The sequence below is a fragment of the Siniperca chuatsi genome, linkage group LG11 (genome assembly GCF_020085105.1).
Source record: "Siniperca chuatsi isolate FFG_IHB_CAS linkage group LG11, ASM2008510v1, whole genome shotgun sequence".
Classification (NCBI taxonomy): Eukaryota; Metazoa; Chordata; class Actinopteri; order Centrarchiformes; family Sinipercidae; genus Siniperca; species Siniperca chuatsi.
The window spans coordinates 310,657-327,414 of record NC_058052.1 but is presented as its reverse complement, the minus strand read 5'-3'; the positions used below and the strand labels follow the sequence as shown (position 1 = coordinate 327,414).

General features: G+C 41.3%; 1 protein-coding gene across 1 annotated transcript in view; it reads left to right on the top strand.

Moving 5' to 3' along the window:
- piezo1 (piezo-type mechanosensitive ion channel component 1) overlaps window positions 1-16,758 on the top strand; it is a 94,046-nt gene that overhangs the window by 11,935 nt on the left and 65,353 nt on the right. The window contains 3 exon segments of the mRNA XM_044213011.1: window positions 5,466-5,561; window positions 14,983-15,148; window positions 15,612-15,753. Of these exon segments, the coding sequence (XP_044068946.1) occupies window positions 5,466-5,561; window positions 14,983-15,148; window positions 15,612-15,753 (404 nt within the window).

Genomic DNA, 16,758 nt, shown 5'->3' with positions numbered 1-16,758 from the left:
ACACCCTCTAGTCTCATCCCTAAGGGCTCGTACCACCTCTGGGAGCAAGCTTCCCTCTGCGATGGTTGGTTCGATATCTGTCTGGATGTGGAGTCCCGCAGTATCTTAGCCTGATGCGCCATATGGTGACCAGATTGTCTAGTTCTTAGGTTATTTCTCTCAGTGAATGGCGCCTGTCATTTTCCCCAGGTATGAAGTGTCCTTGAACAGTTTGCATGCTGGGTCGCTCTGATGCGACCTCTAAATGTAATCATGTAGTACTGGTATTAGTGCTGGAGTAGTGCTATATACAGTAGAGTAGACCTTTAATGTTCCTCAGGTGTTGGTTAATGGACAGCGGTCAGGGAATCAAACAACAGTAAATACACAGGTTAATAATGAAACTTCACTGTTATCATCACGCAGAAACCAGTGGTCCACCCTGTTACAGGCCAAATGCCATCTAGTTTAAATATACCTCGTATACCTGTAGGGAGGCCAAACCTCCATCGTGAAGGGTGCAGGCTCTCTCTGTGTAAAGGCTGCTGTCCCTCCAGGAAGATGAGCTTAGCTTCCTCTGACTTGATACCATAGCCTGTGTATAAAGATGGCCGACGCGTCTCCTCTTCCTCCCACTGTACTAAATAAAGTGCGCTGGTGACGTCAGTTGGAGCCAGCGTCTGCGCAGTAGTGATCGGGGTTGGAGCCGCGATATCGAGGTCCCGCCCACACACCCGGCCGACCCAATCTCGAGCCGGCCTCAGCTGTCAATCATGACGTGAAACCCCGTTTTTATAGCCTCAAATAACTAATTAGAAAAATTAACTCTCTGGTGAGAGGACGAAAGGATTATGCTTCTGGAGGAAGTTTGATCCGCAAATAACACCAAACAGTGAACAACAAATGTGGGAGGAAATTGTGATGAAAATGTATTCAAGAAGTTAGGTGAAGAGCTCCATCCAAGAGGTCCAAAAAAATACGACACCTTGTCTGTTCTGGCCAATTGATTGCAGATGCCTCATTCATTTTTTTATGTAGAGTAATTGTGCATAAAAATGTCATGTTCAAGTTTGTTCAGTGCGCAGCACGATGTCAGCTCAGGAGACTATTAAGGAGTATTTAGCAGAAAATGACCTCAACAGAGGGAATATGCTGAAAGAAAGAGAAACAGGCAGAGATCTGAGCACTGGAATGGAGTGTCGCAACATCTCTTGCCACAGCCTGCCAGTAAAGAGAGATGTGAAAAAACAAATCAAACCATGGCAGCTGTTGCATCAGACGCTGAACAAAAAGAAATACTCACTGCCAGAATATTAGACATGCAGAGGAAACACAGCAGGACAGACAGAGCGGAGTGCTGCAGAGAGATAGCTGCTGTGGTTACTCAACAGTGTTATCATGTCTGTCCACAGACACCTTTTTGGGTGTGTTCGATGATTAACTGGGCAATTCCTCAACACTCAGCTTGTTCTGTATATGGGGACTGATATTGTAGTTGTGGACAATAATGAGCTGCTCTGACAATCATAGTTTTATTAAGCACCGAGTGTAAATAAGAGCCGTAGCGACGTAACGTTAGCTAAGCTGTGAAAATCAACGTTGGTGCGACATTGAGTGACTAGCTAACGTCGCTAACGGTTATCGAAGACTGAGGTGAATATCAAAATGATAAAAACACTATATACAAAAACTGGTAACAGTAGATACTATGACAATATGTACAAAGCTAAGTGTGAAAAGTGAAGTAAGTAACTTAAGGATGAAAAAGCACTGTGAGGTGATCACTAAGGTTGGAGGCGAAGGTAACGTTACTGTAGAGTTGACAGGAAGTTAACAGACGTCGTAAAACGGATATACGTCACACTACGATGTGCAAGTAGAGAATAATGGATTTACTAAGTGTGAAGAGGAGGAAACTACAGAACAGGGGTTAATATGTGTGGGTTAATAAGTGTCCAACTACTAGTGAATTACCTCACTTTAGAATGGGAACATATTCTGAGTTAGAAAGACTTAATTTAGAGTTATTTGGACACTATTAACACTTGTAGTTTTGTGTTTTGTTACATAAGAATAGACCATATTTATTAAGTGTTATTACCTTAAGGCCCATACTGAGCAAAGCATATTAAGATTGTAAGTCATTTACAACAGCTTCCTTACTTACTATCAATAAGCAGTAATTAGGAGGTTATTAAGGGAAAACTTAAAAGTGAATGGCCTAGTAGTTGTAGAATGTGGTCATGCAGAATAAGGCATTAATATGGGCTTTATAATGGCTAATAAAGAGCTAATATGCATGCTAATATGCATGCTAATAAGCAACTAGTTAATGGTGAATATGTGTACCTTTTTAATATAAAGCGTTACCAAAACTTCTTTTGTTTTAGTACATTTGGTCATTTCTTCAATACATAGAGAGCTAAAGGATGACATCATTGTACAGCGATCTGTTGGGAAAGTCTTGAAGTAATGAATTCCCCACCTGTTGGAGAACAATGGACTGTGTGAGCTACTTGACGGTGGCTGGCTGTGAACTAGCTCACAGGCTACAAACACAGAATGAATGGCCGGAGTGACTTGGCATTTTACCACCATGTCAGATGACCAACCACATGAGTCACATATGGAAGGGAGGAAATGCTTTGTCCCTCTCAAGGCGGACACTGTTCACTGTTGTGTTACAGCTGCAGCGGTTTACAGGCTATCTAATCACTGTGAACATTTTTAAAACATTTCCAACAGGCACTGATATTGATTTACTGACATCCGCTCAGTGTATGTACTATGTATGTACCCCGGATACCTGGCAGAATAAATCAGATTAGTTTAGTTTGAGGGGGAAAGTTTTGCAGAGTTTTGAACTGGTGGAGCCATACGCAGGCTGTGAGGAAGCTAATGTATGCCGGAGGACATCACTTGGAAAGAAAGCCCTCAGCCGTGAATAGATTGATCTGGCTTTGTAATAGCAGTAAAAATGTAGTTGAATTTGCGTGATTGGGTGACTGTGAGGAAGGAAACACTTGAAGAGAGAGACAAAGGGAAAGGGATGTGTCAGAGACATTGGTCCAAGGCCCGGAGCAGGAACAGTACACATGCGAGCCAAGCTGCAGTAGCTGTGGTATCCTTGAGTTTAACCTGTGGGTTTTCAGGGCTGGGTTTGTTTAGTCAGTGTTGTCCTACACATTACACCAGAACAGCCTTTGGCCTTAATAAATGACTTCATCAAAAGACTTGCAGTTAGGTGGACACTTAACAATGCCCCCTTTGTGCCTATTGTGTTTAAAAGTTTCTTACTCTCACAACATTGTGTAGCATTGTAGGAAATGTAATAAAGTTAAATGTATCTGCGGACTCGGATCCCTGTTATATAGTCCTCACCACTAAACAAAACAAACTTATCTCATTGATTTAGAGAGAGAAAGCTAAAGAGGTAAAGAGATGAAGACATTCAAACGCCATCCAGGCAGGGAACAAGACGTTTACAGCCTCCCTCTGGTGTGGTCTAACTCCTGCAGACAGGCAGGAAGACAATATGCTTTATGCTTTAGCAACTGGAGGACGTAACAGAGCGCTGGTGTCTGAGTACCAGTTATTGTACAAGTCATATAATAACTCTACCCAAAGTGATTTTGAGAGAGAAAAAGACAGAGGGAGATAAAAAGATGAGAACAAGCTTGTAACTGATGTTGACTTTCTTTTAAATCTGAACTGAATGATTCAATAGTGAACAAGTGAAACAAATGTAAAAGTGAACGTCTGCAGCCCTGCTGCAGCCTCTAGAGGTTGGCTGCAGTGTTGATTACAGCCCACAATACTAAAGTGTTGGAAAGAACAAATACTTCTCTTTGAGCTTTAGCAGTAGTGGAGCTACAAATGTCCTTTTTGTCCAGAGGATAGGTCGTGGAGTGTTCAACGTGGAAGTGGTTCAACCTCTGGGGAACATAAATGGGTTCATAGATTTACATCCTCTGGGGATCCAGAACAAAATTCCCAAATCTCCAAAAATTCAAGATGTGTTGTCAGAAGGTCAGGGAGTGACCCAAATCAGTGGGAATCATCCTCTGGGGAGCACCACAGTCTGACTAGCAGCTGACCAAATTTCGTCCACCATCAACAGTGCTTGATTATTATTAATTATGTTATTAAATCCATGTTACTTCAGTGAAATAAGCACAGTGGCAATGCTGCTGTCAATCATATTATGCAGTTACACCATGGAGGCCTACGCATCGTATTTAGCATGTTGAAGATGTCCTGTTGTAATATTCACATTCTTACCTGTATGCTTGAGATTCTGTCTGTATGTGTGTGTTTTGACATGTGAAGTCTTTTAACCTGTGCAGATAGGGATAAGCTGTGCAGATACTCTTTGGGTGATGTGCACTTTAAATAAACTGTGTGGTAAACCTCTCACCTTCATGCACAAACTGTGATCAACAGGCTGAGATTAATCCAGACATTAACCCAAAGTGAGCTAATAATTATCACTGCATGTGTTTAAGAGGAGGAACTAGGCCTGCACATTTTCTTTATTTCCAGGTCTAAATATTGGCAGATGGTTTTAATTCCTTCAAGCCAGCAACACCTCATAAAATCCCTCTGGTTGTACTGTACACGCTTGGAGAACTCTGCATCAGTCAGACAGTACAGGGCGTACTCTCTGTGGGCTCTCCCTGAGCTCAAATGATGACAGTGCCGCAATGCGAAACCTACACTGTTTCACCGGCAGCCTCTGGAGTGGCTTCGTGTTGATAACGAAACGAAATCATTGGTTGCAGCTCTAGTCCAGGTGATGAAGACTGCATACATGCAGATTTGCTGTGAAGTGTGTGGAAAGTATGCAAAAGAAGAATAGTGGGGTCATAATGAAGGGAAACTTGGGTTTGAACTTTGAGACAAAGAATCATTGAAAGCTCAATCCACCACTGTGAAGGAGTTGGCAAAAAAAGTGGCTCTCCATTGGATAGCAATGCATTTCCTAGCTGCCAGTGTGCTGGACCAACATGATACACAGTACACATAGCAAGATACTGTCAGACAGTGATTCAACAGTCAGTGCTGTTGGTTTTCTGGTGAGGACGGTGTCGTTCTAACTCGGGTCTGTCTAGAACCCCTACAGACTCGGGGCACTCATTCAGAATTGGGAACAATGTCCATGGGCAAATGCTAATGAATAACGATAATAATGATTTCCAGATTTTGACACATTTGTTTTTAATTCATGTTCTACTTATCTTTTGTAGCTGGTTGGATTTGCATAGTTATATAATTGTGGGCCGTCGGATCATTCAGCATTTTTATAGATTTGTTTTTATAGATTTTTGTTTTCAGACTCAGTCATGTTATATGGTATGATCATGAATGCTTTAAACCACAGTTACATGATCAAGGGTTATGGGTATGCAAGGCAATGCCAACGCGTCATACAAAATGTACATCTGAATGCCTGCCGTTGTTTGACTCTAGCGTTTCTCTCGTTACAGCTTGTCTTTTTCGCTACAACATCCTGTCGCTGGTTTACTTCCTTTACCTGCTGCTGCTGCCATGGTTCCTGTGTCCCAACAAACACACGATCCGAGGTAAGGCCATCTGTGTTTGTATGTAAGATCTCATTTTACACCTAACTGCTTTTCCTCAGACCCCAAGTTTGTCAAATGAAATGGGATTCCAATCACTGTAACTTCAGGAAGCAGTTTCTGTGCTCTGTCCTGTAATCTCCTGGAAATCTCTCGCCCATGATTTGCCTGTGCATGTCATGTTATAAGATGATATGCGTTTAAAGTTGTAAGGAGACTGAGTTGCTGCCTGAGGACTCTGTGCTACAGTTCTGCCTCCCTTTAATACAGCTGAAGGAGAACTGGGTAGTTGGTGAATGACAATGCAAGTTGGCGATTGATGTTTAATCAACCAGCAGGATTTCTCATATATGTTCTCTCTGAGGATTTTCAGTGGGATTCAGTTATTTTTTAAGCAGTATATTTAACAGTGTGTATTCTTTAAACAGTTAATACAGTTCTACAGTTAACGAGCAGTTTGCCTGATTCAGGAGAAACATTAGCAAGAACCGATAATGGGGGTTTAAGTAAAGATTATGACAGCGTGTTACTGCCACCATGACAAAAAGAATTCTGTGTCTTGTTATAACCATTTTCTCGTTGTTAGAAGATCCTTTTCATGTTATAAAAAGATATTCTTCATTTTCCATCTTTACTTCAGTCCTCATTATTCTGTTTTTATAGGAAACCTTTCTTGCTGTAATAATATCACTATATCTTGTTATGTCATGAAACCTTGTCATTATTACACAGAATCAACATATGTCATTAAAACAAACTTTTCTCATTTTAACATGGTAAGTCGGTGTGTTGTAATATCAAGAGATGACATTTTAGCCTACACCGGCTACAAAATGGACAAGGACTGGTTTGCATGGTTTGATTAGGTTTTATTTCATGCTTTGGATGGGACATGGCTTAAGTATCATCCATCCATGATTGGATCTACACCTGCTTGTCCTACAAGACTGGGCTGGACCAGTCCCTCTATCGCAGGACTGTTGCATGTCATATACACACCACTCACACCTACAGACAGTCAGCCACGCTCAGCTGGGAGAGCTTGTCCTGTAGCAGAGGATAGTGGTAGTGTTGAAGGCAGAGCTGAAATCCACAAACAGGATCCTGGTTCCCGAGGAGTCCAGGTACTGGAGGATGAAGTGGAGCGCCATGTTTACGGCAGCGTCTACAGACCTGTTGGCTCTGTAGGATTACCATGAAATTTAGTACGCACTTTCATGTCCTCCTCAAGATGAACTGTAATCACTTTGGTGAACCTTTCACTTATCCTGTGAAATATTTCAACATCTACTAAATAGTTTGGCACAAAAGTTTCTGCAAACATTCGTGATCCCCTCAGGATGAACCCTACTGACTTTGCTGACCCCCTGACTTTTCCAAAATTTTAATTTGTCCTAATTTAGGTTTATGACCAAGTACCTGCAAAACTAATGACATTCCCATCAGTCTCAGCTGTATGTTGTGCTTTTTGCAAATTAGCAAATGTCAGCATGCTTAACATGGTGAACATGATATCTGCTTAACATCAGCATGTTAGCATTGTCATTGTGAACATGTTAGCATAAGCTGCGTTTCGACCGCAGGAGCTTTCCCCAGGGACTAGAACCTTTGTGGGGCGCGGGGTTTAGGGGTGGTGTATAGGTTAGCAGCTGGGTTCTTTCTGTGTGGCATTTACAGGTTCTCCCTGTGTTTGTGTGGGTTCCTGGCTGGTGCACTTCAGAGTCCAGTTCCCTCCCACAGTCTAAAGTCATGCAGATCTGGTTAATTAGAGACTCTAAATTGCCTGCAGGTGTGAATGTGAGTGTGAATGGCTGCCTGTCTCTGTGTCAGCCCTGTGGTAGACTGGTGACTTGTCTAGGGTCCAAGCTCCAGCACCCTGCGACCCTGCAAAGGATCAGCTGGTTGAGATAATGGATGGATGGAGAATGGTTTACCTAGCTCATGGCTAACTACAAATACCACAAGCATTTGCACTGGAAGGACACTAGACAGAAGGAGAAACTCACTCACATAGACACACATACAGTAGAAACATTATCTCAAAGTTTTTTTGCACTGGTGTGAATGAGATCAATTGAACCTAAACATATTTTCAGCAAGAAGTTAGGTCTCAATTGCTATTTTTACTTCTTCAAATGTGTCTCAGTGGAGACTTATTGTTCCGTTAAGGAACAAGGAGAGGAGACGTATGTTTGAACAGTGTCTCCGCTTATGACAGTCAGCTGTGCTGGTTGCCACTTGCTCGTCGCAGCTCAGCTCTATCAGGCTGTGCCCTACCCTAAGATGTTCTGGGTCCACGAACTTACAAGATAAGGACAAGCGGTGATGTCACGGGTGCTACGTCCATGTTTTCCTACAGTCTGTGGTCACACCTGCTGCCCTCTCCTTTCCCCCTCAGGCAGCATCAGCTTTGAGTATCTCCTACCTATAGTCACTGCTGTTTACACCTGAAACAATTAGTCAAAAGACAGAAAATTAATCAGCCACTATATTGAGAATCAATTAATCGTGCCAGTCATTTTCCAAGCAAACATTGCCTGGTTTCAGCCTCTAAATTGTGAGGATTTGCTGTGTGATAGTAAACTGAATATCTTTGGGGTCAGACAAAAGAAGACATTTGAAGACATCTGTGTAGGTGTCCTCCCTATGCTTCGTGTGTGTGTGTGTGTGTGTGTGTTCTGAAAGTGTTTTCTAAGTGACAGCTTGTGGCAGATGTTAATTGTTAAGCCCATTGTGTTTATATCCATACCACAGCGGGCCTGCAACAAATGTTTCAGAATTGACTGGTACGACCTCGCTTATTTCTGAGGCTGCTGAAAGCCTGAAAACCTGGATCTACTGACAGCCTGTCACAGGTTTCATCACGACTTTATTGTGGATCACACTACTCATACACACCTCGCCCTACTAAACCTAACGCTGCATCTCTACGCCGCTGTGTGTATTGTGTGTGTAATGGGTGGAAGTTAGAGACATTAAGAGAGAGAGAGCAAGCTTGACATGACATTTGGCATTCCCAGTTGACTCATTAACGTGTGATTCCTTAAATTAACAAGGCCAGAGGACTGCAGCTGTGACATACTGTAGCTGATGGCTGTAGTGATTCACCAGCAGTGAAGCCACCTGCTGTGCATATAACGTGTTCAAATTTACAGAATTTCCTCTGGCTGCTTCAGATGCTGAGGTTTGGCAGTCTGTCCAATACTCTTCACAACACATCACCACAGCTGCTGGCCAGACTGCCATGGAGTTTGCTGTGGATTGGCATTTCCATCATCAGGCCAAAGTTTCCCTTTGACCAATACCTTGGTTCATGATAGAGTCCTTTGAAAACTAAAATTTCCACCACATTTGCTGTGGATAGCCATCCCCAGATGATGGGGATTTGGTTTTGGTTAGGGCAGGACAATAATATCATTATGATATGATCATATCATGCAGTGGTCCTCAGGAGTGGATGCTTATTATGTTTGCAAAATGCATTGGCATGAATGAATGTATAGCAAACATAACAAAAACATAGAGGTGATATAGAGGAACATAGCACATTGGGCACAATTTTAATGTAATAACGCAAAGTGCAAGCACCTCCAAGCACACCTGCTATTTTGGTTCATGTGTGAAAAGTTTCACAAAGCGCAAAAGAGCTGGGTGGGCTGGAATATAGACCGGAAGATGTGGTGATTAATAAATACACTCTCAGCCAGTCACATCACTTGTCTCATGGCTCTGAAATCATTTATCTATATAGCGCCAATTCATTACAGAAGTTATCTCATTGCACTTTTCCTATAGAGCAGACTAGACTAGGCTAGACCGTACTCTTTACTCTGAAACAGCTGAGCCTATCGCAGTGACGCATGATGACAGTAGCTCAACAAATAAGGAATTGGCTTCTCCAGGAAATCAGGTTTTTGTTCGGATGGTGCAGAGCAGCACGACGTGAACACACAGCACCAAACGTGTTTTTCTAACAGTTAATTAGTACAATGGCGATAGAAATAAATAATGCAAAGATCGTTTGGTGAAGCTGTTTACCTTCTACATGCTACTTCAGTCAAATTCTCACGTTGTCAATGTTCACATCATGTTGCAAACTGACACAGCAGCCTTTGCACCTTAATGCATTTCAAGAATAAAACATGAAATGTTGAAAAAACTGGAGGTGATGACGCACAGGATTAAAGAGCTCTGGTAATCAGATGTAGAATACCGAGTTATAAGAGACCAGTCTAGTGTGTGTGTGTGTGTGTGTGTGTGTGTGTGTAATGAAGGTAAACACAGACGGCTGTGTGTATTGGCACTTCTCAAATCGGACTGGGCTACAACCGCTTCTTGCTAACACCTATAGTAGCTATTGCATACAAATAATAATCAGCTAGCCAAGTCATTTAGAAAAAGCTTCAGCATAATATTTTCATGACCATTTTGGGGAGGTGTAGCCTCTCCTAGCCTTTTAATAACGCCGCTCAGTCACCACCCAGCCTTTTTGTCTAGAACCAGCATCTGGTCAAAATCTCCCCTTGATCATCACTTTTAAAGGATTATTCTGTTGTTCTATATTTGTCTTACTGTCATAAAATCCCATGAAAAGATCAAAACCAACAAGTTGTTGGAGAACTTGTTGACCATGGTGGTAGCTATACAAGTTCTATAACAAAATACATCTTTGTCCATGGCCTCAAGAACGACACATATAAGTGTTTTCTGATCTGACGCCCCCATCAGCAGGATGACAACATCTGTCTGCGCTTTCCAAAATGTTACAAATCATTGTTATATATAATAAATCTGTTTCATGGTGTGGCAACACTTTGGTTAAGGTTTGGTTAGGTTTAGGAAAGCAACAGACAACAACACAATATGACATGGCAAGAGTTTCCATCCCACCTCTCTTCCATTTAGTGAATTTAATAGAATATTCTGCATTCATAGCTCAGATGAGTCTTATAATAAACAGAGTGGTGACATGGTGGACAGAGTTATGGATAGGCAGTATGACGAAGGCTGGATCCAAAATGCTCTAGAGAGATTTAAGAATGTCAGCCAAAGTGAATGTCTCAACAAGAGAAGGATTGATTCAGACAATGGTATTTCCCTCTGTATTATACAATACTCTCCTTTGGGAAAATAATTTCAAAAGATTGTCCAGAAACATTGGCATATTTTGAAATCTGATCCTAGTCTTAAATCAGTCATTCTCTGCGGATTGTTTACAACGTGCTCCAAACATTCCTGATCTCCTAGTCAGAGCTCACTTTTTATCGGCCATTCCAGATGGCAGCTGCAAGTGTGCACAGTGCGCACAATGCAGCTTTACTTTCAAATGTCACACATTTACTCATCCACATTCCAAGGGTCATCAAGGGTATCATTACTTGTAATACAAAACACGTTATCTACATGGTCACATGTCCCTGTGGCTTGGCTCACATCAAAAACAAAACGCTGTTTCCAGACCTGTATTTCAGAGCATAGAAGTAGCATACTCACTGATCTGTGACTGTGCATTTTAACTCATTCAAACACAAGCCATCCACACTGAGATACACTGGGAATATCCACATGAAAACCCCCAGAAGGGGGGCACAAGATTTTGTGGAAAGATTGGTCATGATCCAAAGGACAGCTGACATACACATACACACATAAACACACACCATTTTGCCACGTCCCCTTTCATAACTTGTATAGTGTTTGTGAGGTTGTGTGTGTGTGAATGCGTGAACGTCTGGATGCATGCGCTTACGTGGTTGCAGCTACTGCGAATTTACGCTTGTTTTCCAAGTATGATTAACAGACCCTACTCTACCTTTAATTATATTCAATTCAATTTTATTTATATAGTGCCAATTCATAACAGAAGTTATCTCATTGCACTTTTCCTATAGAGCAGGTCTAGACCGTACTCTTTATAATATTGTTTACAGAGACCCAACAAATCCCACCATGAGCAAGCATTTGGCGACAGTGGCAAGAAAAACTTCCTTTAAGAGGCAGAAACCTCGAGCAGAACCAGATTCAATGGTGGGCGGCCATCCGCCGCTGCCATGTTAGGTTTTGAGAGAGAGAGAGGGAGAGAGAGGAGTTTGGGGGAGAGGGAGGCACAATGCAAAGACCACATAGAATTATTTTTTTTTTTAATAGTATAATGGTAATTGTAGTGTTGATATTAATAAATTAGTAATAATAGGAATGACAGCTATAGGAATAATAATGTCAGTATTAGTAACAGAGCCAATAACAACAACTGTAGTAGCAGTTGTCGAGCAGGAACACGGGGGCAGCAGGTGGCCCACAACCACAGATCCAGACTCTGCAGCTCCGGAGGCAGAAATACCTGCTGAAAGTGACAGAAAGAGAGAGGAACGAGAAAGAAGAAAGCACAGAACTACGGGAGAGAGAAGATGTTGAGTTAGTAACATGCAGTAATGGGATAAAAATGCATACAGACGGAGAGGGAGAGAAAAAGAGAGGAAAGAGGTGCATCATGGGAAGTCTCCCGGCAGTCTAGGCCTATAGCAGCATAACTAAGGGATGGTTCAGGACTCACCCAAGCCAGCTCTGACTATAAGTTTTATCAAAGAGGAAAGTCTTAAGACTACTCTTAAATATGGAGATGGTGTCTGCCTCTCGAACCCAAACTGGGACCTGATTCCACAGGAGAGGAGCTTGATAACTGAAGGATCGGGCTCCCATTCTACTTTTGGAGACTCTAGGAACCACAAGTAACCCTGCATCCTGGGAGCGCAGTGTTCTAGTCGGGTAATAAGGTATTATGAGCTCTTTAAGATACGATGGTGCCAGACCATTAAGAGCTTTGTAGGTGAGGAGAAGTATTTTACATTCTATTCTGGATTTTACAGGGAGCCAGTGCAGGGAAGCTAATATTGGAGAAATATGATCTCTTTTCCTAGTTTTTGTCAGTACACGTGCCGCAGCATTCTGGATCAACTGGAGAGTCTTAAGGGACTTATTCGGGCAGCTGGCCAATAAGGAATTGCAGTAGTCCAACCTAGAAGTAACAAATGCATGCACTAGTTTTCCGGCATCATTTTGAGACAGGATGTGCCTGATTTTTGCAATATTACATAGGTGAAAAAAGTCAGTCCTTGAAATTTGTTTCATGTGGGAGTTAAAGGATGAATCCTGATCAAAGATAACTCCGAGGTTCCTTACAGTGGTGCTGGAGGCCAGGGCAATGCCATCTAGAGTAACTATATCTTTAGATAATATGTCTCGGAGGTGTTTGGGACCAAGTAAAATAACTTCAGTTTTGTCTCAGTTTAACATCAGAAAGTTGCAGGTCCTCCAGGTCTATATGTCCTTAAGGCATGCTTGAAGTTTAGCTAACTGGTTACTTTCATCTGGCTTGATCGATAGATAATTGATTGATAATTGGGTATAATCTGCATAGCAATGAAAGTTTATAGAGTGCCTCCTGATAATACTGCCTAGAGGAAGCATATATAAGGTGAATAGAATCGGTCCAAGCACAGAACCTCGTGGAACTCCGTGACTAACTTTAGCGTGCACAGAGGACTCACTGTTAATGTACAAACTGAGATCGATCTGATAGATAAGATTTAAACCAACTTAGTGCGGAAGCGCTTTGAGTAGTCAGAAAGACTAGAAAGGCGCTATATAAGTACAGTCCATTTACCATTTACCATTCCTTTAATGCCAATTACATGTCTCTCTCAAGAGTCCATATCTGTTGATGAAACTTGCTCTTTTGTTCTCTTCCTTTTGTTTGTGTTGATTTTCATGTTATAGGTATCCAACCCATTCTCATTCCCAGGTCGTCAAATACCGACGTTTTGTCCCACCCCTCGGCGTCTCATACAGACGCACAATGTACCCTTTACTGTCTGTATGAGACTCACACTATATTTTTAAATTTTTTCTATGTATTTATCTTTCTAGTAGTTTCTATGAAAATAGTATTGAAAGTTGAATTTCCCCTACGGGGGATCAATACAGGTACATCTTATATACTAGATGGATTATGTGATTTATTCTATAAATTTGACTCAACTTCTGATGTGTTGGATTTAATATGTGCCTGTATAATATTGATCTTGATGTTTCTATCTGTTTTTGCCCTTTCCACGGAGGCATGCTTTGTTCCTCATGTCCTCCCGTGTCAGTGTTGTCCAGCTCTGCTCTTATGGGTCCAGCTTGCTCTAAATTATGCAGATCACAATCACCTGAGTGATGAATGTGTTTGTGTCTATATGCGTTTGTGTCTCTGTTAGATCAAAATGTTGCTCTATTAAACTGAAATAGCTGGGAGCTTTTAATACAGTGTGCAGATCTTTTGCTCAATCCTCGCCTTCAGTTTGCTTTTTGATTCAGCACCTGTAGAAGGTTTTTGGATGTGCGTAGCTTATACCCTGTTTGTCTTAGGTTTAGGGAACGATCATGGTTTGAATTAAAATAACCACGTGGTTAAGGTTAGGGAATGATTGTGGTCATGGTTAAAAGAAACCAACCTTGACTGGTGGTAGGAAACTCTATAATAACCTGACTCATAACTTCTTAGGCTGCTAGAGGGCTTTGTCACTTGAATGTAAACATATGTCATTCTGGGGGATTTTCTGAAACAATAGATGCTGGTGAAGGCTACTGCCGGAAAATCAGAATCTTATGTTGCTTCTGCATTGCTCCCTTAGACACTAAAAGATAAGGCTGGTGTTATTCTATATTCTTCTTATCTTCAACAAATCCCATGAAAAGACACAAACCAACAATGTGTCAGTCCGCCTCTCAATACTTTCTGACTCCCCTACCCTGTCTGCGGCTCTCAGCTCCGAGCCCATTGGTTCCTGCTGAAGACGTAAATCTTTAAAAACACCTCACAAATATGTTGTTTCATTTTTTAAAAAGGCTCAGTAAATTCCTAAAATATGGAATGCCATTTTAGTCTATATTAAATAAATACATAAATATGCCTATGAAATTAATAAATATGGCTATGAAATAATAGTCAATATAGTTTAATAAATAAGTAATAAAAATATGAATAGGTTTTTATTTAAAAAAATGACGTTTTTCAAAGGACTACATTTATTTATTTCATGGGACTTTTATTTCAGAATCCCACATTTATTTATTTACTTAGTAGGGTACATTCATTGTTGGTTTCTCCTTTAAGTTGTTGTTTAAGTTTCACTTTTGATGGAGCTACGCTAGCAGTTTCCAACTGCTTCCAGTCTTTGTGCTAAGCTAGGCTAAACACATCCCATCTTCTCATCTGACTCTGGGTAAGATGGGTAACAAGAGGATTAAAAAAAAAATTAAAATACTCTCATTTTGTGTATTTTACTCTGTATTTATGTGAAATTGAGTTCTATTTATTATGTTGTATTTGACCGTACATTGAACTCTGTTTCTGTGTCTCTCTCGTCTCTTTGTCTTCCAGGTCACACAGGAAGGTTTATCAGAGCGGTATTCTGTACCAGTCTACTGTTTGTACTGGCTCATATCTGCTTCCAGACAGTACTATACACGTATCCTCCTCTCAACATCGCCATAGGTGATAACTGTTCACAATGGGACACCATAACCAGACATATAGGACTGTCCAGGTATGTATATATGTAGGTATGTAACTAGTGTTTGATTTAGTGCAGCACCAGTTGTCCATGCCACAGTCAATGATGACTGGATGACTGATAAAAATATCCAGCCAGACAATAGTCTGCTATGGTGCAAAGTTGATGTCCATATATTTCAAACATAACATGTATACACACAACAAACATAACATGCACACACACACACACACACACACACAATATAGGATACAGAACATTAACTAAACAGCAGAAATACAGATATAATACAAAAACAGACGTGGGTTATTAACAGTCAACAATCTTAATATAAAGATTGAACGAAAGCACTTGGAAAACAGGAATTCCAGCATTATTATGTGCAAAGTAATAGTCTGTAGAATATTTGAGGAAATATCAGAATATAAGATATAAATTTGTGGGAAATGTTTGACCTCCCTTGACCTTTCCACATATGCATGTGTGTGTCTTGTAGGCTTCCCTTGGATGATCCTTGGAGTGTGTTACGCCTTCTGTGTCCTGACCTCGGTGTGTGTGTGGTTGCCTTGGTAACAGTTGTCCTCTGCAGCAGATTGGTCAGGAACAGAGAAATGGTGGCTGCTGCCAACATTACATTGGTGAGTCATCGTGTGTGTGTGTGTGTGTGTGTGTGTAAACTAAGCTAAGCAGTACCTGGTTTAGTTGCCATAGTAACTAATTAAACAAGCCTGGCCAGGCCTAAATGATACTCACACTTTATTTATTGAGTTGCCTTACGACGAGCTCCATGTTGATGAGTAATTAATAGAACTGATAAGGCAATTGCCTTATCTTTTATTCACTGTATATCAGATTATGTGCTGCCACAGCTGGTAGACTTATGTCTGAGATGTACTGAAAGTTTTGATAAATGGCTCAGCAGTAGGCACATAGCTGTGTTTTGATTTTTTGGTATTTCTGGCATAATTTCTTCTTGACCACGCCTTTGTTTTTGGTGCCATGTGGATTTCTCCCAGATTACAAAAAAACCCTAACCCTAAAAGTAGGCTTTAACAGTCAAGTGTGTGGTTTAACTAAAGACCCATCCCAGCAAGTTTCTTTGTACTTATCTTATACCTGCCTTATAGCGCCGCGGTCAGGTTAATATTGGAGTGAATGGACGGCCGGAGCAGTTCCCAGACATTGGAGTTCCTAAAGATCCATCCCAGCAAGGTTCTTTTGACTTTTTTTTGCCAAGCAGCCTCTCAGGCCTTGTTAATAGCCATGGTCTTGGCCCTTTCAGGATACAATGTGTTTGTATCTCTCATACAGTTCCACTACTGTTGTTCAGCCTGAATAAACATGGCTGCCCTGTCTTTTGTCTCTGCCTCGTTGATGCTGCTGTATGTTAAATCTGTGTGTGTCCACGTAATGTTAATGCAGATCTGGACTGAGCTCACTTCAAAAGGTCACACTAGTTGAGGTGCCTGTTGAAGTTGTTACACTGACGTACCTGAATTATAGCATAATGAGACTGAAACAAGTTTTCAAACCCTTGACTTAATTAAGATTTAGTGGGCTACCACAGTGCAGTTGCAGTAAAAACAAACAAGACATGCTGTCTGTCTGTCTCTTTCTTTCACAATCTCCCTATAGGAAACAGT